The following is a 19,590-nucleotide window of genomic DNA, read 5'->3' as shown; positions in this document are numbered from 1 at the left end:
GGATGGGAGACTGGACAGCGGGCAATAAACGGTTGTCCCCTTTCAAAAGGGAATCGGCCAATTCTGTTCGACATGGCCCATTGACTGGAAAATAGTAAGATAAAAGCTTGAGAATGTTTATGTCCCTTCATACCCCCCAAAATTCCCAATGACATTGGGAAAAAATACTGCATTGCAGCATTTGCCAGCGCACACTCATATGTCTAGCATCCGCTGGCCAGCTCACCAACAAATGTACATACTAAGTGTCCAGGCATATAAATTAAATGCTTGGTGGCCACAGATCATTGGAACTGATGAAGAAATTTGTCAAGGCCAAAGTACTTCTGTCCACGCACAATGACCACTATTAAGACCGCCATTTCTTACTCGCGGTACATACAGATAATTTGTTTCTTTTATTTTTTAATTAAAATAAGGCATTAAGACGCCAAGGGCTAATTGAAGCAGCATATCTCCTGATGGAAGAAATAGCATTTGGTCTACACATAGGAAGAGAATCCACCCACAATAAGGAAATAAGTGCAAAGGGAAGAAATCAAAGAAAAGGACTTGCTCTGAGGAAACCCTTTCATTGTTCATGGTAACTCTTATTTGGGAAAAACACCTTGATTCACCCACAAATTCTTTTAGAGCTATTGGACACACACACACACACACACACAAACACACACACACAGAAAGCAACATTCACGCAATGATTTCTAGATTTGAAATTGCAAACAGATTATGGCCAATAGAAATGCTAAGTTTAAAATATCTTAAGTCAAACATGTCCCAAGCCCTATTTTAAGACTGAGTTTAGAACCAAAATGCAAACGCGTATCTCATTTTCTTTCACTTTCTTAAAAAAAAACAAAAATTCTATTGTTATTACCTCATAACAATCCGGGTTTCCACTCATAACAAAATCCTTAAATAATCAAAGGACGCAGGAAAGGTTATAGGGAGAGAAAAAAGTTTTAAGGCTTTGGAAAACTATCAGACAGAAGCCAGCTCATCTATATTTGGTCAGAAGGATGACTTGAATGAATGGCAGTTAAGAATGAATGGACTGAGATCATAAATGAATGATTAAGTTGCTTGTTAGGTGTTTTTTATTATTAAAATTGTCTTGGAAATCAATAATTCTCAAAGGAATTTTTCAGCTATTTCCGCACTTCTGTTCACTTGACTTTCAAAATTTAAATATTAAATGAATTAGCCATCATATTACAATGAGATATATGGACATCCTGATCATTAAAACTGCGACAAACGAGGTGTGTTTTACAGAAATATTTCCGATCAGATTTTCCTTTCTTATTAAATGCACACTCAGCTTTGTGTTCCCATACAGGCACACCTCCACATGCAGGTTGTAGGCATTAATATTTTTAAGACAAAGAAGCGAGAAAGGTCAGCAGTAGAAGCACGTGTTTTTTTTTACAACCCACGCTAAGCTGCCAGTTCCTATAGAAATTCTTCTCCCCTAACTAAAAAATGCTGGAAATTCTCAGAAAAAAAAACAATCTATATTAGATAATATAGATAGATAGATAATAAAAAGCTATTCTATTTTTAATAGCGATATATGCATTTACACACTCAAGATATGAGAGCAAGATTCAAGTGTATGACAAAAAATATCACTTTATTTATTTTCACTTCAAGAGTCAAAACAAATTATTTAAACTCCCCCCCCCCCCCCGAAGAAGACAAAACAAAAAGCATCTTCAAGAAAAAGAAGAATTGGGGGGGTGGCAGTGGTGGTGTGGAGATTTGCAAAGGAGAGAGTAAAAATTAAGAGTACTTTCAATAAAGCCAATTATATCTCCTAACCTTTTAACATATTTTAGTATTTTTTAATCTCTCATTTTTGGGTTGAGAATTAGCTGCCTCATCATGTATCAAATTTGTCTCTTAGGAAGAAACCGTAACAGATCATCTTTGGGTTGTTTTTACGGTTCCCTCCTATTCATCTAAATACTATACCTTTCAGTTCTTCTGGTACCCACCATCACGAGAAAAAGAGACTACTAGTAAAGCAGACTTAGAGAAAAAGCGAGAAATGTCTGTCACCCAGTGCATGCATGGGTTCCAGACGCTTAGAGATACTGAAAAAACAAAAAACAAAATCAGCTTTTCACTCAGTTTATTCCAAGACTAGAACAAGGACCAAACACCAAATGCAAGGCAGTGGTTTGCAAGGGTGCAGCCTCATGGATCCTGTGGCTAGAGATTCAGAGAGGGAGGCAAAGCCAAAGGCTAGAATACAGTTTTTCATTTATTATTTTTAAAAGTAGTTTCTACTCAGAATATAAAACAAGAGATACAATGAAGTCCCTGGAACGGTAGTACTATCAACATCTGATTTAGTCAAAATACCAATTATCACCTACCATAAAATCATTGCTTAGGGTAAATCTATTCTACCTATATTTCTCTTATGGATGGATATTTGCTGGAAATTTCTAAGAAATCATTTGCAGAACCTATCAGCTGTGGGAGTTCACTATTATGCTTCCGTCAACTTCATTCAATATAATTTACATTTTTTTCAAATGGCCTCGTAGGATTCCTTGCTATTTTTCACACGTACAATTTCACAGCAGGGAAAAAAGGAAGGGGGGGGAGGGAGGGTGGGGGATATTCTCTCTCTGTTTTATAAACCAAAAAATAAAAAAAAAATAAAAAAAGAATAAGAAAAAAAAGAGGGGAGACAGAGCAGATGCTTAAAAATAGATTTCTAAAAATCACTGTAAAGCAGAGTTAGAAATGTAATTAACACCTATTTATAAAGAATAATTAAAGTTGGGCTGACCACAAAGAACAGCAAAGATAATCAAGGTCTTGTCCCCCCCCACCCCTCCTTTTTTTACACTGTTTGCAGTGTGTTCTCATGATAGCCACCTGCTCCCTACTCGGCTTTTCCTCTGTTCGTTTCCCCGGCAACCTTTCATTGGGTTTTCCTCCCAGCTATCGCTTTCAGTTGGGCTGCTCGGTCTAATCTTATTTGTTTTACACCCATCAAAACAAGCAGCCAGACAAAGGCAATCCTCTAAGAATGGGAAAAAGACCACAGCTTTGTTATAACATCTATGCAGAGCGAAAAGTCCTCCCCAGCCTTTTCTAGTGAAAAATAAGTGAGATGGATATGAATTTACAGCCTCCCCCCATACCCAGCTTTGAAAGCCTGTGAAAGCTATTGCTGGTGAAAATTAAAAGTCAGAGTGGGCACTCGTGGCATCTGATCTTGCCATTTTGTGCCATAGCTTCAGGGTCAACATCAGGCGACAGGAGCGGCACTCAAGGAGTTTCCCTGCTTCTTCTTTTTTTTTTTTTTCAGAAAAAGATGCTAAAAATAGATTTACTACTTTGGCAGAAAGGTTTTCCACTTCCCCTTCTACATCCCAAACTCCTGTTTCCCAATTGCATCTGCTGGTAGTGAACCTCACCTCCTCCACCCCTCATTCCCAGCCTTCCCCATCACTCCTACCTAGGAAGAGACTGAAAAAGAAATGTGCCTTTAACTTTAACAGTCGTGTAATTCCGTTGAAAGCTCACAGAGGCGGTGGACCCGCCAGCCAACAGCGACGGTGACATTGTGATTGTCAAAAAAGACACCAACCTTGCTTGGCTAAAATATATGTTCCATGGAAGAGGCAGTGTGTGTGCCTGTGTGCATGCAGGGTCATTACCCTGGGAGACGGATTCTAGTTTTCGGAAGAGAAATACTAATAAACACACACGCACACACACACAAACGATCTGCACAGTGGTTTACGATGCACAGTCCACCATCCTTACACACACACACACACACACACACACACACACACACACACACACAATCGGCTGGAATCTCCAAGCTGCCTTCCTCCTTTCACTTACCATCTTCAAGCCATTCCACTCCATCTGTGATCAGAAGAAGATGGACCCTCACACAGTGTGTCAAAAGCGGAAAGGAACGTTATGTAAAAGCTGACATTCCTTCTTACAGAGCTGCTGCCCAGAGAAGGAAGCAACAACTCAACACGCCAGGCACCGCTACACACACAAGCCGCCTCCTCTTTTTTATGAGGTCATGACAGGAAACTCTTTGAAATACAAGATGCAGCATTTACTGAAGCCCAAATAAATCACTCTCTTTGCCGTTTTGACTGCGCAGTCCCCCGAAACACAACTGCCCATCTCAACGTTCAGTATCCAGGAGCTGCCTCTCAAGGTTCAAATTTCCAGCACGGAAATGGAGAGATTCCTAACCCCGCTGCATCCACCTCCTGCCCCACAAAACCCAGGCACGTAGACAAACCCCCTCTCCCTCACAAAAAGAAATCCCTTCTTTTGCCATTATGGTCTCATGTAATACAGTCCCTTATAACAAACCAGCAATTATTTCAGCCCCCTTTCCCCCCCACCATCCCTGCCTTTATGTTGAAGGGAAAATTGACAATGACCTGATAAAAATGGCAATCTATTTCCCCACTGCTTTTCAATAAAAGGACCTACCCGCACTCTCTACACAAAAGAGACAGTAAATGTAGGAATCAAACAGCAGCAGAGAACTAAACTCTTGTGCAAGCATAAGACTGGTCAAGGTGTAGATGCTTTTCTTCCCTCCAGCAACACAAACAACAGATTATAAATCTAGTCATACCTACCATAACCATTCTTATTGGCAAATATTGGGTCTCGCAGAGCTTCGACTCTTCTCTTAAAATTTGCAAGGTTTCGGAATATATATTTTTAAATGAGTACTATTGTTATATATTTTTAAAGATCCACAAAACACAGTGTGGATGGTTGTAAAGCAAATCAATTATTTTGGGGGGATGAGGGGGAGAGAAAGAAAAAAAAGAAAAGGAGCACTGAGCTGAAACCCCCGATTCTAGGATGTAGATAAGAACAACTGAACAGAGCCTTGCTGAAATTGGCTCGAAGCTTCCCCTTTTTACATCCATTTATGGGACCATCTGTCAGCCAAAGCCAGGATCTGATTGGCTGGGGAAACGAAGGGAGGCGTTGCAACATCAGGTGCTATTTAAATTAGCTACTGCCAGATTGACGATGTTAATGATTTGGTGACCTCTACAACAACAGAGACCAGATTTCTGAACTGCTTCTTGTGTCTGGTAATTAAGGCCAGGCTGAAGCAACAACAGCCATACTTGTATTTTTACCTTTTCCCTCCTCCCAGCTCAAAAGTACTATAACAACTGCAGGTCACTGGTGGCTTGCAAATCTTAACAGTGGGAGTGTCCTCCGTTTTCCCTGTCCAGAGGGCTGCACCACCCCACCCCTCTGACAGAGGGCTTTACTCATCTAGAATATTTTCAACCACCTCATCTTTCTGGACGGTTGCTTTCTAGCGAAATGCATATTTAATGATCTGCCTCTAGGCTTAAAGATACAACAAAAGCACTTTAATGTGCTAATACATCCACATTTTAACTTTATTATTTCCCAATATTGCTGATTTTTAGTAAGTTATGCTCGTTCTGCAGCTAACATGGACACTGTCTCAAAAGAAAGCAAGTTTGAGATTGTGCTTGCTTCGGGAACTAGGTTCATACAAGTTTGCTTCAGAAAACTATTTCCTAATAAACAAAAAAGAAAAAAGCTGGTGGGGGGAGGAGGAGGGCAGCTGTCAGCCTCTACCTTTCTGTCGTCTATCTAAGCTTTTCAAAACAGAGAATGATGAATGATTTATTTAAATGAATTTATTTCTCAACTTGGATAGTGGCATGATCTGAATTTTTAAAAATCCACCAAAACACATTCTCTCTTTGCTTCCCCTATTGCTCTAGAGAAAAGTATAACATGCTTTTGACACAGCCTCATTTCATAACCAGTGCAGAGTGTTCATCTTGCTGAACTGAACACGTGATTTTGCTTCTGTCCTTCAAACGATGTCTTTCTTCTTTGGCCTCCTAAAAGACTTGCACAGAGACATTTAGCAAGTGTGTGGTGATGCATACAGTCTGTGTGTGCTATACATTTCATAACCTCTACTCTACCAAGTCTTTGATTATACAGTTTTTTGTTCTGGTTTTGGTTTTTTAAGTGGCTTACCTGAGGAGTTTGTGCTTTACTTCTATCCAAAAAGCTAACTTATCACTATTTATGTAATTCATAATTTAATCAATTTGTTCCTCAATAAATACACAGAGGTAACAAATATTACTAAAGACATAATTCAACATAATCTTTAATCTTTGGCTGGAGTTGACAGTGAGATGGGACTAAGCAAAGTAGAAATACAGGCCAAAAATCATGTTACACTCTGGGCTTCAAAATCCAAGAATAAATGGATCTGTGAAAAATTATTAGAAAAGAAAATAACTTTTGCATTTCTAAAAATTAAAACTATGCTCTACAAGCTACTATGTCATGGACACATACATACACATATGTATACACACTTTTTCAAATACAGATATACCACAAAACAATATGTGAGGTACACTATATGAACTATTAGATTTGAATATAAATAAACTCAGCTATTAGAAACGAAAACACAGGAAATACAAAAGTGGAAATATTATGACTATATAATTCCTTTAAGTGGAACAATACTAAATTAAGTAAACTTTTAAAATAATTTCTTTAGTAAATGTATAGAGTCCTGTGAGTCACAACAGTACTATAATATCTATTGAACTGTGTACTAAGGATGAATTCCCAGGTTAAGAGTGTTCAAGAGCTTAACATACGTACACAGGGCAGGTACAGGTGCCCAAAATCAACAACAGAAACTCTGAATGTGATTTCACCAACATCAAAATATTGCGAAAAGTAAACACGAACACAATCCTGACAAACACAAATAAAAACAGCTGGCTTGGATTTTCACTTTATATTTACTTTGTATTTCTCTGGAGGTTATAAAAGTCACAATTTTTAAAAATTCTTTTCTACTATCCATGCTAACCTAAGCACACTTGGTGAGCCATAAATTAACAGGTATACCAAAAGATACTCTGGCCACTTTTCCAAAATAGGAACTGCATATTACAGTATAAATAATTAGCTGGTTTTGCTAGGCTAAAAAAATCCATGTACTTTGTATATTGATCACTTCTCCCAAAACCTCCACTCTAAAGTCTTTCAACAGAATCCTCAGACAAATGCACAAATGTCCTCAGAGGCCTTTTCTCTAAAGACAAAGGCAGAATCCTATTGTTGGGAAAAGTCAACCTTATTATTGCATTTCCAATAGTACCATTCATCTTTCAGAGTGAGGGGCTGACCGCTACATCAGTGGTGTGACATTTGTAAAGCAACAGATTCTCTATATATTATCTCAAAAATCAGGCAGGCGAGTCTCCCAGTCATGCATGATTTTTTTTTTTTTTTTTTTTTTCCGCCACAATCCTCTACCACCACAGAAAGAAACTTGTCTCACTCAAGCAGCGAAGGCAACCTAAAAATGATATCCCAGAGCTATGGGGCTGCCAGTGCCGCTGTATCCCTCTTACCATAAATGAGCAGTTTCTTGACTCATTAATAACAATTTCCCTTAAAAGAAGTAATCTCATATCAGTCAGCCCCTTGCCACCATGCACACATCCCAAAGGTTGCAGATATCTCAGCATCAGTCGCCGGCAGCCAGCTTTCCCACACAGAGTCCAGATGGACTGTACCAGAAGCCAATTCAGCGTTAATAACTACCTACTCCACGCAGTGGAGAAGCCTTACAGGGCACAATGGGCTAGGAAACAGCAGCCGGCTGAAACTGCAAATAAAAAAGACAACCAAATTTTCCAAAAGCACCGAAAGGAAGGAACAGAAATGGAAGCGTGAATTGTATTTCCTTGACTTCCATGAGGAGAAAAAAAAAAAAAAAGGAATAGAAAAAAAGAGAATCCTTCATAAACACAGGGGGGAGAAATGAAGCGAAGGAAAAGAAAGGAGAAAAAAAAAACAAAAACAGATGCTGCCCAGAAAAAAGTGACAAAATATTACCTCATTATTTAACAAAGCAGCATTAAGCGTCCTGCTGATTTCAAACATCTTGCCACAGATTTTGTTTTAAGAGAAACAGATAGAATCCTTTGCAAAGCACTCCGTCTGCAAAGGGTTCTTCAATTTTCTTGCGCGCCACGGAACAGTCAATATATTATTTCCCTAGAGTTTGCACATTAAAACCTCTAGTCAGTGAGCTGAATTTTCCCCTTATCTCACACACAGTAGACTCCTGTTATATGTACTGCTCTCTTTGCAAGAGCAGCCTGCCCCAAACATGGCTGGTGTTTAAACTACTCTTTAAAGTAACAGTTCACTATATAACCACCAGGTGGGTAGAGTGCACAGATTCAAATGAACCATCTTAAAAGACTGATTTTTGTTCCCTCTTGGAATAGCTTTTGGGTATAGGATGTGACATGAGAAACGCCAGTATCCTAACAGGCATCTTGTCACGTCTCTCTCTGTATGTTGTCAAAATAAATAAATAAAATTTCTTCTCCTGACTTATAGGAACAAAACAACAAAACAAAACACCATCATCAATTCTATAATAATAAGAACTGTGCAGAATGAAACACAAACAAGCTTTGTTTCATTCAGCAAAGGATGAACAAGGGAAAAATCCAACCAACACAGAGCAAGGGGGGAAACCAAAAACTCCACAGGAATATTTTCCTTTAGCAAAAACAGAGAAATATTGACTCGTGTGATAAAAACTCAATTCAAAAATATGCATATGGACGAAGCACATACAAAATGGAGGCAAGAGTGTAACTTTTTTTCTGAGCAAAACATTAAGTTTATTTGATATGGTCTTTCATGATAGGAAATAACCAAACGCTTAAGAGTAAAGACACAGAAAAACAAATACAAAAACAAATCTTAAGCATCTCTTTTAAAAACACAATTATACAAATAGTTATAAACAACCAGAAGAGTAAACTAATCACATATTTCTCCCCAATGCTGTTCTTTTCCCCCCATTGCTGATCTGCTTTGAAATGGAACGTTTCTTTCGTATACTATTTTGGATGTATAGCTAACTTGGTGTCTCCTTTGTATTATTCTATTCCAATTAATCTGCTCTTCTGCCAGGAATAAATAGAAGGTCCCAAGCTAGAAGCCCTAAGTGATGGACGGGGATGCTAAAAGATTAAGAACCACCTGAACAAAAATAAATCTCATCACTTATTTTGTTACAAGGCCTGATTTTTAAGGAGAATTTTATTACTTACAGAGCATGCAAGCACCATTCTACGTTTCCTCGTATCTAAAAGAGAAACCAATGCATACAGATACCTGGGATTTTGCTTTCTTGGCTGGACAAAATTAAAGCCCTGGAATTTCCACATCCTCTTGCAAACACGGATGTTGAGACTAGTATTTTTCCAGCCTATCCAAGCAACATTTAGCCACACACAACAGTGACTGTCTCCTTCATCTTTAAGTCAAGGCTGAATCACTTAATACCATTTAACCTCCTCGCATATATTAAGTTTCAAGTGACAATTTTTAACTGGGGAGTGAGAAGGAGGAGTTGCTCACATCAAATTCTGGTTGTATGCAATAAGCTAATTTGTACACTCACCATATGTCTTAAACACTAATTAAAAAATGTCACTTTTTTCAAACATTAAAATGTAATCAGCCTAGTAAATAAAATATTCTCAAGTTTTCTTGCCTTGGTGATAATTTAAAGAGTGTTTATCTCAAGGTAACCTCTCTGTTTTGATTACCAAGGAAGGTTTTTGATTTGAAAAGGGAGAAAAGGAGATTTCCTTTTCCTTTTGGGGGTTGGGGGGGGGGAGTAAGAAAAGAAAACCACAACTGTACGTAGCTGCACAAAGGAAAATAAGATGAAGCGGGTTTTTAAGGACCCATAGTCTTGCTACCCTAAGGCAAATCCAGCCAATCAATACCACCCATTGACGGTCTACCATCTGCCATGCTACCCAGAGATGTGGCTAAACAGACCTGTTCCATATGACTGTAGCCGGCTCATTTTCAGTCGATTAGGGCAGTTCCAGAGCATTCACATGCAATAGCACAAAACTCCAAGCCAAACTGAGCCTGTCTCTTCACACCAGTTCCTCTAAGCACAGCTGCAGACCTTCTCCTCCTGTTCTGGGTATCTGGATTACCTCTTCTTGCTCCTCAATTGAATTAGCAAAATGGGGTGGGAAGGTAGAGCAAACACACACATACACACATAGATAATTGCTGGTCCTTCTTCAGTGCCATGCACAGATCAGGAATTCCATGTGCTCTGCCCTAATATGATTATGGCACATAATTTAAATACTATGACCTGACATTTTCCTGTGGTTCAATTTCTTTTTATCCTCTCCTCTTCCTTTGAAAGATAAACCTAAACTGCTGGCATTTCTTCCTTTAGGGAAAATACAATCATCATGCCCAGAGAGTGGTATACTATATTTAAGAACTTTTGATAAAATTTAAATAATAATTTCCCTTTGGTGAATTGTGGTGCTGGTTTTGTCTTGTTTTGTTTTTTGTTTTCCTGTAGAAACATTAAATCAAATTTTATAGGAAAATGCAAACATACCACAGAGACAAGAAAGATGCACCAGACTGACATGGAGTGTACTAGACGGATTAGGGATTCACTGTTGAAGCACGCTTAGAGATAGATGACCTGACAGTGTGATGCCTGCCTCTTTCTTAAGTAGTTTTGCCTACTGTGGATTGTGGGAAAGAGCTAGAAGATGCTACTGTGAGGTTGAAATGTAGACAAATGGCTGTCTAGTCTACTTAAATTGCCAAGAATTCACCTGTGCAGGTTAGCTAACCTAGGAGTCCTTCACACTTAATTTTCTTTCCATACTACTATGCCTTATGCTAGAACAGCAGCTGAAAGCAGGTTTCTTTCCAGAGTCAACATGCCTTTGACCACAGTTGTAAAGCAATAGGGTGTCTTCGTGGGAAAGAAAATTTAAAGGATGGAAAAACTGCCTTATTGTTAGTAAATTCTGAAAAAGGTAAATGCACACTTACTCAAGAAATCTAATTTCGGCGGAGTCCCTATCTGGACTTTCCCCTGACATAGCCTTCATCATAGCCCAACAAAACTCAGCAGGGTCACTGTGCGACACACAGAGATTTCTGAAGATCCTTGCATGAACGGATTTGGGGGGTCTTTCACTTCAGATGAGCTTTACTAAAATTTTTTTTAAAAGAAAAGAAACAAACAAGGGACCCTAGTATAAATAAATCTTTACCAATCAAAGGTCACTGAGCAGATGAAGTGTGGAGTAGGTACTCGTACCATTAAAGGATACAGTGTGAAACCAGCTTAATAATTTTGAAAATAATTTAATGTAGAATTAAAAGAAATTCTGGACTCATTTATAATTCTGTAACTACGAATAAAGAAATAGATATATTGTAAAAAGCAAGGAAGGTTATTTGTAGGAGGGAAATGTAAAGGGGAGGTGAGGAGAGGGAGGACAAGAAGAAATAAAGAAATAATAGGACTTACAAAGTGCAAATAAAAGCTGCTATCTTTTACCAGAAGTCTGCTGCATACCAAACACTGCACCAGGCACTTGACATGTACAATTTTACACAACTTTATGGTACAGACAATTGTTATATCTAAGCATTTTTCTAGAATGGTGTCTTCCTCATCTAAAAGTGAGATCTTCCCCCATCACTTCATGGAAGAATATTGTGTGGACAGAGTCCAAGCAGTTTCCAGGCTCTCGGCCTCGCGTGGGGAGGTGCTGGCCTGGGTAGTGAATGACCATCAACTGTGATGGGGGGCTGCGTTGATTGGTTGGTTGGTTGGCAGGCAGAGAAGTGAATGGCGTACTGCAGATTGTGTGGCTACTACTGCGTGTGTCTCGCCGGACCACCAGAGAAAATATAGTGGTATGACTATCTATGGCTCCATGGGTATTCCTTTTTGGCCTAGCCATATCCTGCGTTCTTATGTGGGGAGTGGGACCAGACGCCCCGCAGGCCGCCCCGCACGACAAATATGCTTAGTAAATATCTGTTGAATGAGTGAGGAAGATAGGCACAGACTAGAAGAGAAACAAAAGGGAGTACGGAAGGCTCAATTTTTTTCTCAACTAAAAATGACCAAGAGACTTCTTTATGATGTTCTATCAACTAGGCATGTCCCCCAAAGTATCTCATTTAGTCTATCATTATGACCAGGCTGTAAATTTGGAGTGAGAAAGATACAGAGGATTAAAGCTGGAAAGCAAAAAATCTTAGAAGGCAGGATCGAGTTCCCAGCCTCACTTCCTACTTCCTCTTCCAAACCTGGCAAAACTCCTTACACAGAACAGTTCAGCTGCTCAGCAAACACTAGTTGAATGAACTTCTATGTCCTCAGCCCCTCACAGCACAGAGCCTGGCTCCAGGCAGCACTTAGCTATGGGGAATGAATGAAGATCAATAGTTAACACTCATCATCACCACAAATATTATCCCAAGGCCTATTTCATTAGATTCAGCTACCGTGTTTCCCTGAAAATAAGACCTAACTGGAAAATAAGCCCTAGCGTGATTTTTCAGGATGACATCCCTATATGTAAGCCCTAATGCATCTTTTGGAGTAAAAATTAGTATAAGACCTGGTCTTATTTTCAGAGAAACATGGTAGGGGTTACTGAACACTTTTTCTCAGGGGAAAATGATGTGCTAGGCTCCCTAAGTCTTAGTTTGCTCATCTGTAAAAATGGGCACAATAATGCTACCCTTAAGGTTTGTTGCTAGGATTAAAATACATGTAGATTTGGTGGAGGCAGCACTCTAAACAGTAGCTATTATTATTAACAGGGAGAACAGGGAAAAACTGTATGAATTAGTACCTAGCTACAACATGATTCAATCATGCTGAAGAAGATACAGTTCAAAGACTCACAAAACAATTAGAGAATAAGGCAATAATAACAAAGAAAGGCTGAATGGTCTGTTCTAGTTCTAATGAAAAATATCTGCTGCAGATAAACATTTTCCTCGTCCTGTGGGCAAAACTCAGCTCTAAATTCTTAGTGTAAAGAATAAAAAGAAATACAAGTTGTAGTACCCACATTCAAGGAGCTTACCATCTGCAAAAGGAGCTTTCTTTATTATGCACGAATCCCAGTAGTGTAAGGAAGAATGGTAAAAGAATGGTATCAAAATAAAATACTAAAGTTTATTCTGTTTCTTTAGATTCCACATATACGTGAAATCATATGGTATTTGTCTTTCTCTGTCTGACTTATTTCACTAAACATAATACCCTCTAGGTCCATCCATGTTGCCGCAAATGGCAAGATTTTATTATTATTTTTATGGCAGAGTAATCTTCCACTGTATTTGTAAGGTATATAAAAGTCTAATCACTGTGTTGTACACCTGAAACCAATATAATATTATACGTCAACTGTAAATTAAAAAATTGAAAGAAAACAAAACACCAAAATAAAATACTGAAGGCTAGTCAATGGTGAGGATGCCACGTGGAGTGGTAGGGGAGAGCTTCAGAGAAGAAGCTGGAACTGAGGCGACCCTTAGAGAATGATAGGATATGTCTAGGAAAATGCAGGCTATTTCATACAAAACAGAGGTGGGGGAGGAGAGGATAATGGCAGCCAGTTCATTTGAGCTAGACCCCCTCTAAAGTTTCCTCTGCATCTACTCCAACCTCTTCCATTTTAAAAAAGTTGTAAAAAGAGGACTATTATGATCTGATAACTGTGGGAGAACAGACCCTCTTATTCAGTAAGTACTTTTATAAAAGGAACAGGAAGTAATATTTATTGAGCACCCACTATCTGTCAAACATTACACTAGGTACTTTGCCTATAAATTTCATTTAATCTCACAGCTCTGAGATTTCCAACAAGAAAACTAAAGGCTAGAGAATTTAAGTGATTTTCTGAAGATCACACAGCTGGTAAGAGGAAAATTTAGGTTTCAAACCTTAGTTCACATTATTTTCACTATAAATATTACCGTACACAGAAAAAATGTAGATCTAAAAAAATTTAAGTCTTATTCTATGTGTTAGTCTATACTCAGAAACCAACATTCAGAGCAACATCTGCTGACATTGAAAACAATAATAATTAAAACAAAACAAAACTAACCTAACCTATGCCTGCCATTTCAGTATTCTGCCAGATGATGACAGAATGCTAGACCTGAGACTTACAGGAGATATTTTCCCCCCCAGCTATTATTTTGTGTGTGTGAGATTTCCTCCTCCATCTCCACAGGCAGAAGAAAGAGTGCCTGATGTTCAGATGGAATCACCTACTAAAGCCCCCATACAATCTTCCCAAATATTTTCCAAGTTTTATTTATAAAAAATTCAACTGTTAGCATAATTCTAAACTTCAACTATTTTCAAACAAATCTATTACAGATTGTACTCAATGAATTATAGTTCTTTGTTACTTTCACACTGTACTGTGAGCTTGTAGGGTAGCAATTGTATGTTTTTTTTGCCTTCTAATCCCAGCACGCAGAATATCAGTACCTAGAACATAGTTGGCAATCCATAGAAGAACATAGATAATTGGTTCCAAATATTTTAGAAAAACTTTTGAACCAATTGCTTAGGGCACAATTATTTGGTACTTTATTCATTAATAGATAACTTTATTTATCGAGTCACCCTTAATGCTGAGTTATTATAACAGCCCTTTCTTGAGGTTGGTCATCAGCAGAAGGGTTTCTCTCAGTGGTCAGACACTTCTTCTGTCTTAGCCACAGACAGTCTATCTATTCATGATAAGCTCTGCCCAGTTCAGTAGCCTAGTTTACCTTTTCAACCTTTTTATGCCCAGGAAGGTTGCTTCCTTTCTCTATGGGAGGTGAAGGAAAAAGCATGAAAAACAAGAGAGGCATGCTATATAACTGTCAGAAAGAAGCAACTCTCCACTTGACCTTTTTGAGTTCTTCCCCTCTCTGACTCTGAAGCTGGGGTGGTGGTGGTGGGGGGGTGATTTAACTACTTTTAAGCAGAAGATACACATTAGTGCTGAGTAGCCCATTTCCCTTAGCAACCTCTTAGCAACGGGCAGCTTCAAGTTCAAAATACCTCCTTGAAAAAGATCGCATCTTTAACGAAGATGAGTATTTTTTTTTACGTATGGTTTTTGAACAGTTTTTAACATTACAACCCCCAAAGCCTTCAAGGCTACAAATACCTATTTCATGTTAACCTTCCTTTAAAATATTATGTAGTACCTATAATGACGCTGGGCTCCTGCAAAAGTTCAGTCCCTGGAAAAGCCCTAGTCCAACCCTGAAATTATTCACAAATACATAACTTTTATCAAGTCACCATTAATCTAGGTCATCATAGAAATTACACTTAAGTTCTTTTAAAAGGGTTATTGATATTAACCTCCCTATTTAGTTTGCTCCCTGAGAAGAGTGAAGAACAGTTTTTAAAACCTACATTAGGGTTTTACAAATTATATTACATGTAACCTAAGGCTCGTTGGACAGTTTAACGAAAAATTTAAAAAAGAATTCCAACTTTACCCCAAATTGGTACTTACTGATTTTATTATTTGATACCTACTTTGCCAACATAAAGTGAATACATAAAATGAATCATGGGATAATCAAATAACCATCACATTTAATTGTTTTTACATTGTCAATGAAATGAGAATGCTAGCAAAAGATTTTGCTAGCCTTTTACAAGCCTGGGAATATAAAACATGTGTGTCATATACGTTATGCATGTCATTAAAACTTCCATGTTGATCAAGAATTTTCAAACTCTTTTTTTTATCTTAAAGGTTTCCCAACTCAAATAATATACAAACTTCTGCTTATAATTTGTTCTTTATTGTCTATTAGCACATGGGTACCTCGGGGCACAAGGAAATAATTTCAATGGACTCCTCACTGCTAAATATTTATTACCCTGTAAGACCACATAATCTATGTGTGCCCATTATAGCTAAAAGACAGACTTTTCCACCAATATCTTTCATTTGGTATTAGCAGGTAGCCAAACTGTGCCATCCATCTGACGTGAAGTTTTACACATTTCCATGTATAAGGGTTATACAGAAGAACATGCCTACAACAACGGCCCTTGTACACAGTAAGCACTTGATGTGTGTTCCTGAAAGTAAGGTCCATTTTAAATCACGAGGAAACATATCAGGTGGAGCCAGGAAACCTCAAGGCCAGTTCTACCTCTATCACTAATAATTCTATGACTTTGTGCAAATCACTTCTCCTCTGAGGACCGGAACCCCCCTGACTAAATAAGAAATGAAACGAGATGATTTCTGAAGTCTCTGCTAGCGCTAATATATCAGTCTACAAATAAATGGTGTTTAATTAGCTAACAAAATTTTCGGTAAAATTACTCTGATTTTCAACTGATTTCACAGTGCAAAAACACTGGCTAAAGGGAAATCATGCTTTAGAAGGAGATTTAAAAATTTGCCTCAAATATAGAGCCAGGTTAGTATTATTATGTTCCAATATCTAGTCTGGTCACCAGAGTTATTTTAATAAAATACAGAAGTGGAGATGGTTGACTAAAATCATTAGAACCAAAGTCTTTGACCAGGATCTGGATTAAGTCCAGATATTCACTGAATTTCAGTGTCGTCTTATTTTAAATGGGGACAGTAATAATGCCTAAGTTTATGAGGCTTAAATGAGATAATGCATATAAGGCACAGATTACAGAGTATATGATATTCTGTTAAGTACTTAAAGTGTTAACTACTTTTTATAAAACACGTGAAATTGTTTTTGTAGGTCAAAAGCAGGCAAATACCGCCAATTTCATATGTTCTGTTACTCTCCTGCCTAAGCAACCTTCCGTGATCTTCACTCCTTATATCAAGCCCAATTATTCGTTATTGTATTCAAGGCTCTTTGCAGCCTGGCCTCCATTTAGGCTTCCTCATTCCTCTGGGACATTCCCTTCTATATATACAGCTCTAGACATGCCAGTTTATTCTCCCATATGGCTTGGTCCTTCTACCCCACGCTTTTGTTCCTACTGTCTCTTCCACTTGGAATGCCTTCTCTCCCTGGCATATCACACTCATCCTTCAAGGCTTCAACCTCACTAAGCAAAATTAGCTGCTTTATTATCTGAGCTTTTATAGCAGTTTATTCCTCTTGCCTCCACAGACATCACGCCAGAGTATTACCACAGTTGTTTACAGGTCTATCTCCATGAGCTCTTTTCAAGATATTTTAGGGCAAAGGCTGTTCTTATTTTCCTTTGTTTCCCTGTAGATGAGTACAGTGGCTGTCTCATAGTTGGCACCCAATAAATATTTGTTAAAGTAAAATGAATATATTCACCCGGCCGGCTAAGATATGGCTTCTCTTAGACATAAATGATAAATAGATGAATCCCAAAGATGACCCTCTCCCCCACCAAAAATGAATTTTTAGAATCTATCCCTCCACAGAATTGTTTTTCAATATGAGAAATCTCTGCCAAAAATAGGTCTTTTTCTCTCTAGAAATGACTCTAAAGTGGAAGTCACTCCCCAGGACAAATCCATCGAGCTGAAGCCATGAGCTTTCAACAGACATTGCTTTATGGCTACAGATGACAGTGCTCTGGCTACAGCCTTGTCTATGACGTGAGGGTTTGCACACAGAATTTGTGCTTCTGTAGCTGGAGAGGTCTTCAGTCACAGAGAACTCCAGTAAGCCTTGGATGACGTGAAAGGTATGGAAAACGGAAGGGTACTGCTGACGTTGCAGTCGGGAGTATGAATTCATCATCTGCCCACACTCCCACATTCTAGGCAACCAGGACTCTGGAAAAACACTGGGCAGTGCAAGTGTATACGAGAATTAATAGTATATTCTAAATATTATTTAGCTCATGTTACTGCCTACATAGAAAGTAACATTAGTTAATGTTTCATGTGTGTACATATATGTATGTGTGTATAAAATTATATATATATATATATATATATATATATATATATATATATATTAGTTTAAAAGGAGAGTGAGCAGTTCTGCACTATAGGAGTATCAAGCTATGTAGACAGTTTGTAACTTCAGAGGATTTACTTTCAGTTTTTTTTCCTAGTAAGTGCTTTTTTCTAAATAAAGTCTTATAAAAACCACTAATATATCAATAAGTAAAACAGTGCGGCTCTCCTGGTTCAGAAAAGAGTGGGCCCCAGTAGACATTTACCCCACACCCACACACTTCCTGGAGTACTCTGAGGAACTCAGCAACCAGTGAGGAAACCAATCTAGTCTACAATAGATGAGACTACACTGAGAAAAAAGTGAATTGGGAATCAAAAACTTGGGTTCTAGCATCAAGGCTCCCACCCGTGGGCCCAAGCCGCCTTGTCTATTACATCTAATTTACAGCATTCGGTAATTGCTCTCCAAGATTCCAAATGGAATGCCTGAGTGTCCGAGGCTTCCCAAACAGATAGGAGAACAGTGCTTATTTCTCTCATACTTTCTATATACCTTAAAGCAGGGGTGTCCAAACTGTGGCCCTCAATCCATTTTTTATTGGCCCGCAGCAAATTCCAAAAATATATTGAGTTTACTTAAATAAACTAGGTGAGGCAATATGTACTTCACCTCGGGTGAGTGGCCCGGCTGTTTGTAAATTTTACTGCATATGGCCCTTGGTAAAAAAACATTGAAAAAAGTTTGGACACCCCTGCCTTAAAGTATCACAATTAATCTACTTTCCCATTACTCTTCACTTACAAAAACCAAAGTACAACATTATCAGTGGAGACACTCAGTGTTGACAACACAGGTTTCACAAGAACACAGAGAGGGCTTGGAAAATAAAATAAACCTGGTGTCTTGATCTTGTCCTTCAAGATATACCTCTCTCCAGTCAAGAAGAGTTGTCTATAAACTTCTCAACAGTCCTGCCAACCACCTAGTTGTGTGGATTCTACCTCCTTAACTTTCCTTATACCCATTGCCATTGCCTTGGTTTGACTCTGCATTTCTCTCCTGGGTTATTATCATCTAAATATCTTACCTCCAGTTTTGACTGAGCCCCATTTACTGGCCACACTGACCTTTCTAAAATTCCAATCTAACCACATTGCTTCCTTCATTAATATCAATCAATGTCCATCCCCTCTTCTGCCAAGATTTTCAATGAGCAGACCGCTAACAGACTCCACAAGTTTATAGGACATTGTTTCATGACACAAATGTATGTAAGGTCATAATCTTCTTTTGCATGTATTTCTCCTCAGCTTGAGGTCCTTGAGGGTGGGGCTCATATCTGATTCATAATAAATGATGGTTGAGTAAATTAAAAAAATGCAACCTTCCCTAAACAAAGCTTCTAAATATCTGCTTTTCTCATTTTTAAGCTACAGAAAGCTATAGGTAACTCTGTTTCATTTGCAAAGTACTTTCATGTAATAACTACTATCTATTGAACATTTACTGTATCAGGCACTAGTCTTAGCTCTTTACATGCATTAACTCACTTAATATAAAAGTAATCTTATGAGGTAGGTAGTATTTTTGTTTTCCCTGCCTTGACAGATAAGGAAAACTATGGCAGAGTGAGGTTAAGTATCATACATTGACTCATTATAATCATTCAACAAACACATACAGTGTTTACTGTGCTATTCTCACAGCCAGGGATGAGAAAGACAG

General features: G+C 38.3%; 1 protein-coding gene across 9 annotated transcripts in view; it reads right to left on the bottom strand.

The window, feature by feature from the left end:
• The window catches only part of ELAVL4 (ELAV like RNA binding protein 4), a 147,453-nt gene that overhangs the window by 83,900 nt on the left and 43,963 nt on the right, over window positions 1-19,590 (bottom strand). For 2 of the 9 annotated variants that reach the window (XM_019710566.2, XM_019710567.2), the window contains exon 1: window positions 7,464-7,596. The exons of 1 other annotated variant lie outside the window; for it this stretch is intronic. In XM_019710566.2, the coding sequence (XP_019566125.1) occupies window positions 7,464-7,580 (117 nt within the window). In that variant the 5' untranslated portion in view covers window positions 7,581-7,596. Of the gene's footprint in view, window positions 1-3,873; window positions 4,204-4,643; window positions 4,922-7,463; window positions 7,597-7,950; window positions 8,136-9,252; window positions 9,277-19,590 lie in introns of those variants that run through there. 6 more of the 9 variants (XM_019710576.2, XM_019710568.2, XM_019710573.2 and 3 more) reach the window with 6 other exon arrangements.

The sequence above is a fragment of the Rhinolophus sinicus genome, linkage group LG06 (genome assembly GCF_036562045.2).
Source record: "Rhinolophus sinicus isolate RSC01 linkage group LG06, ASM3656204v1, whole genome shotgun sequence".
Classification (NCBI taxonomy): Eukaryota; Metazoa; Chordata; class Mammalia; order Chiroptera; family Rhinolophidae; genus Rhinolophus; species Rhinolophus sinicus.
Note: the sequence above shows the minus strand (reverse complement) of the source record. Positions and strands in the feature narration are given on the sequence as shown.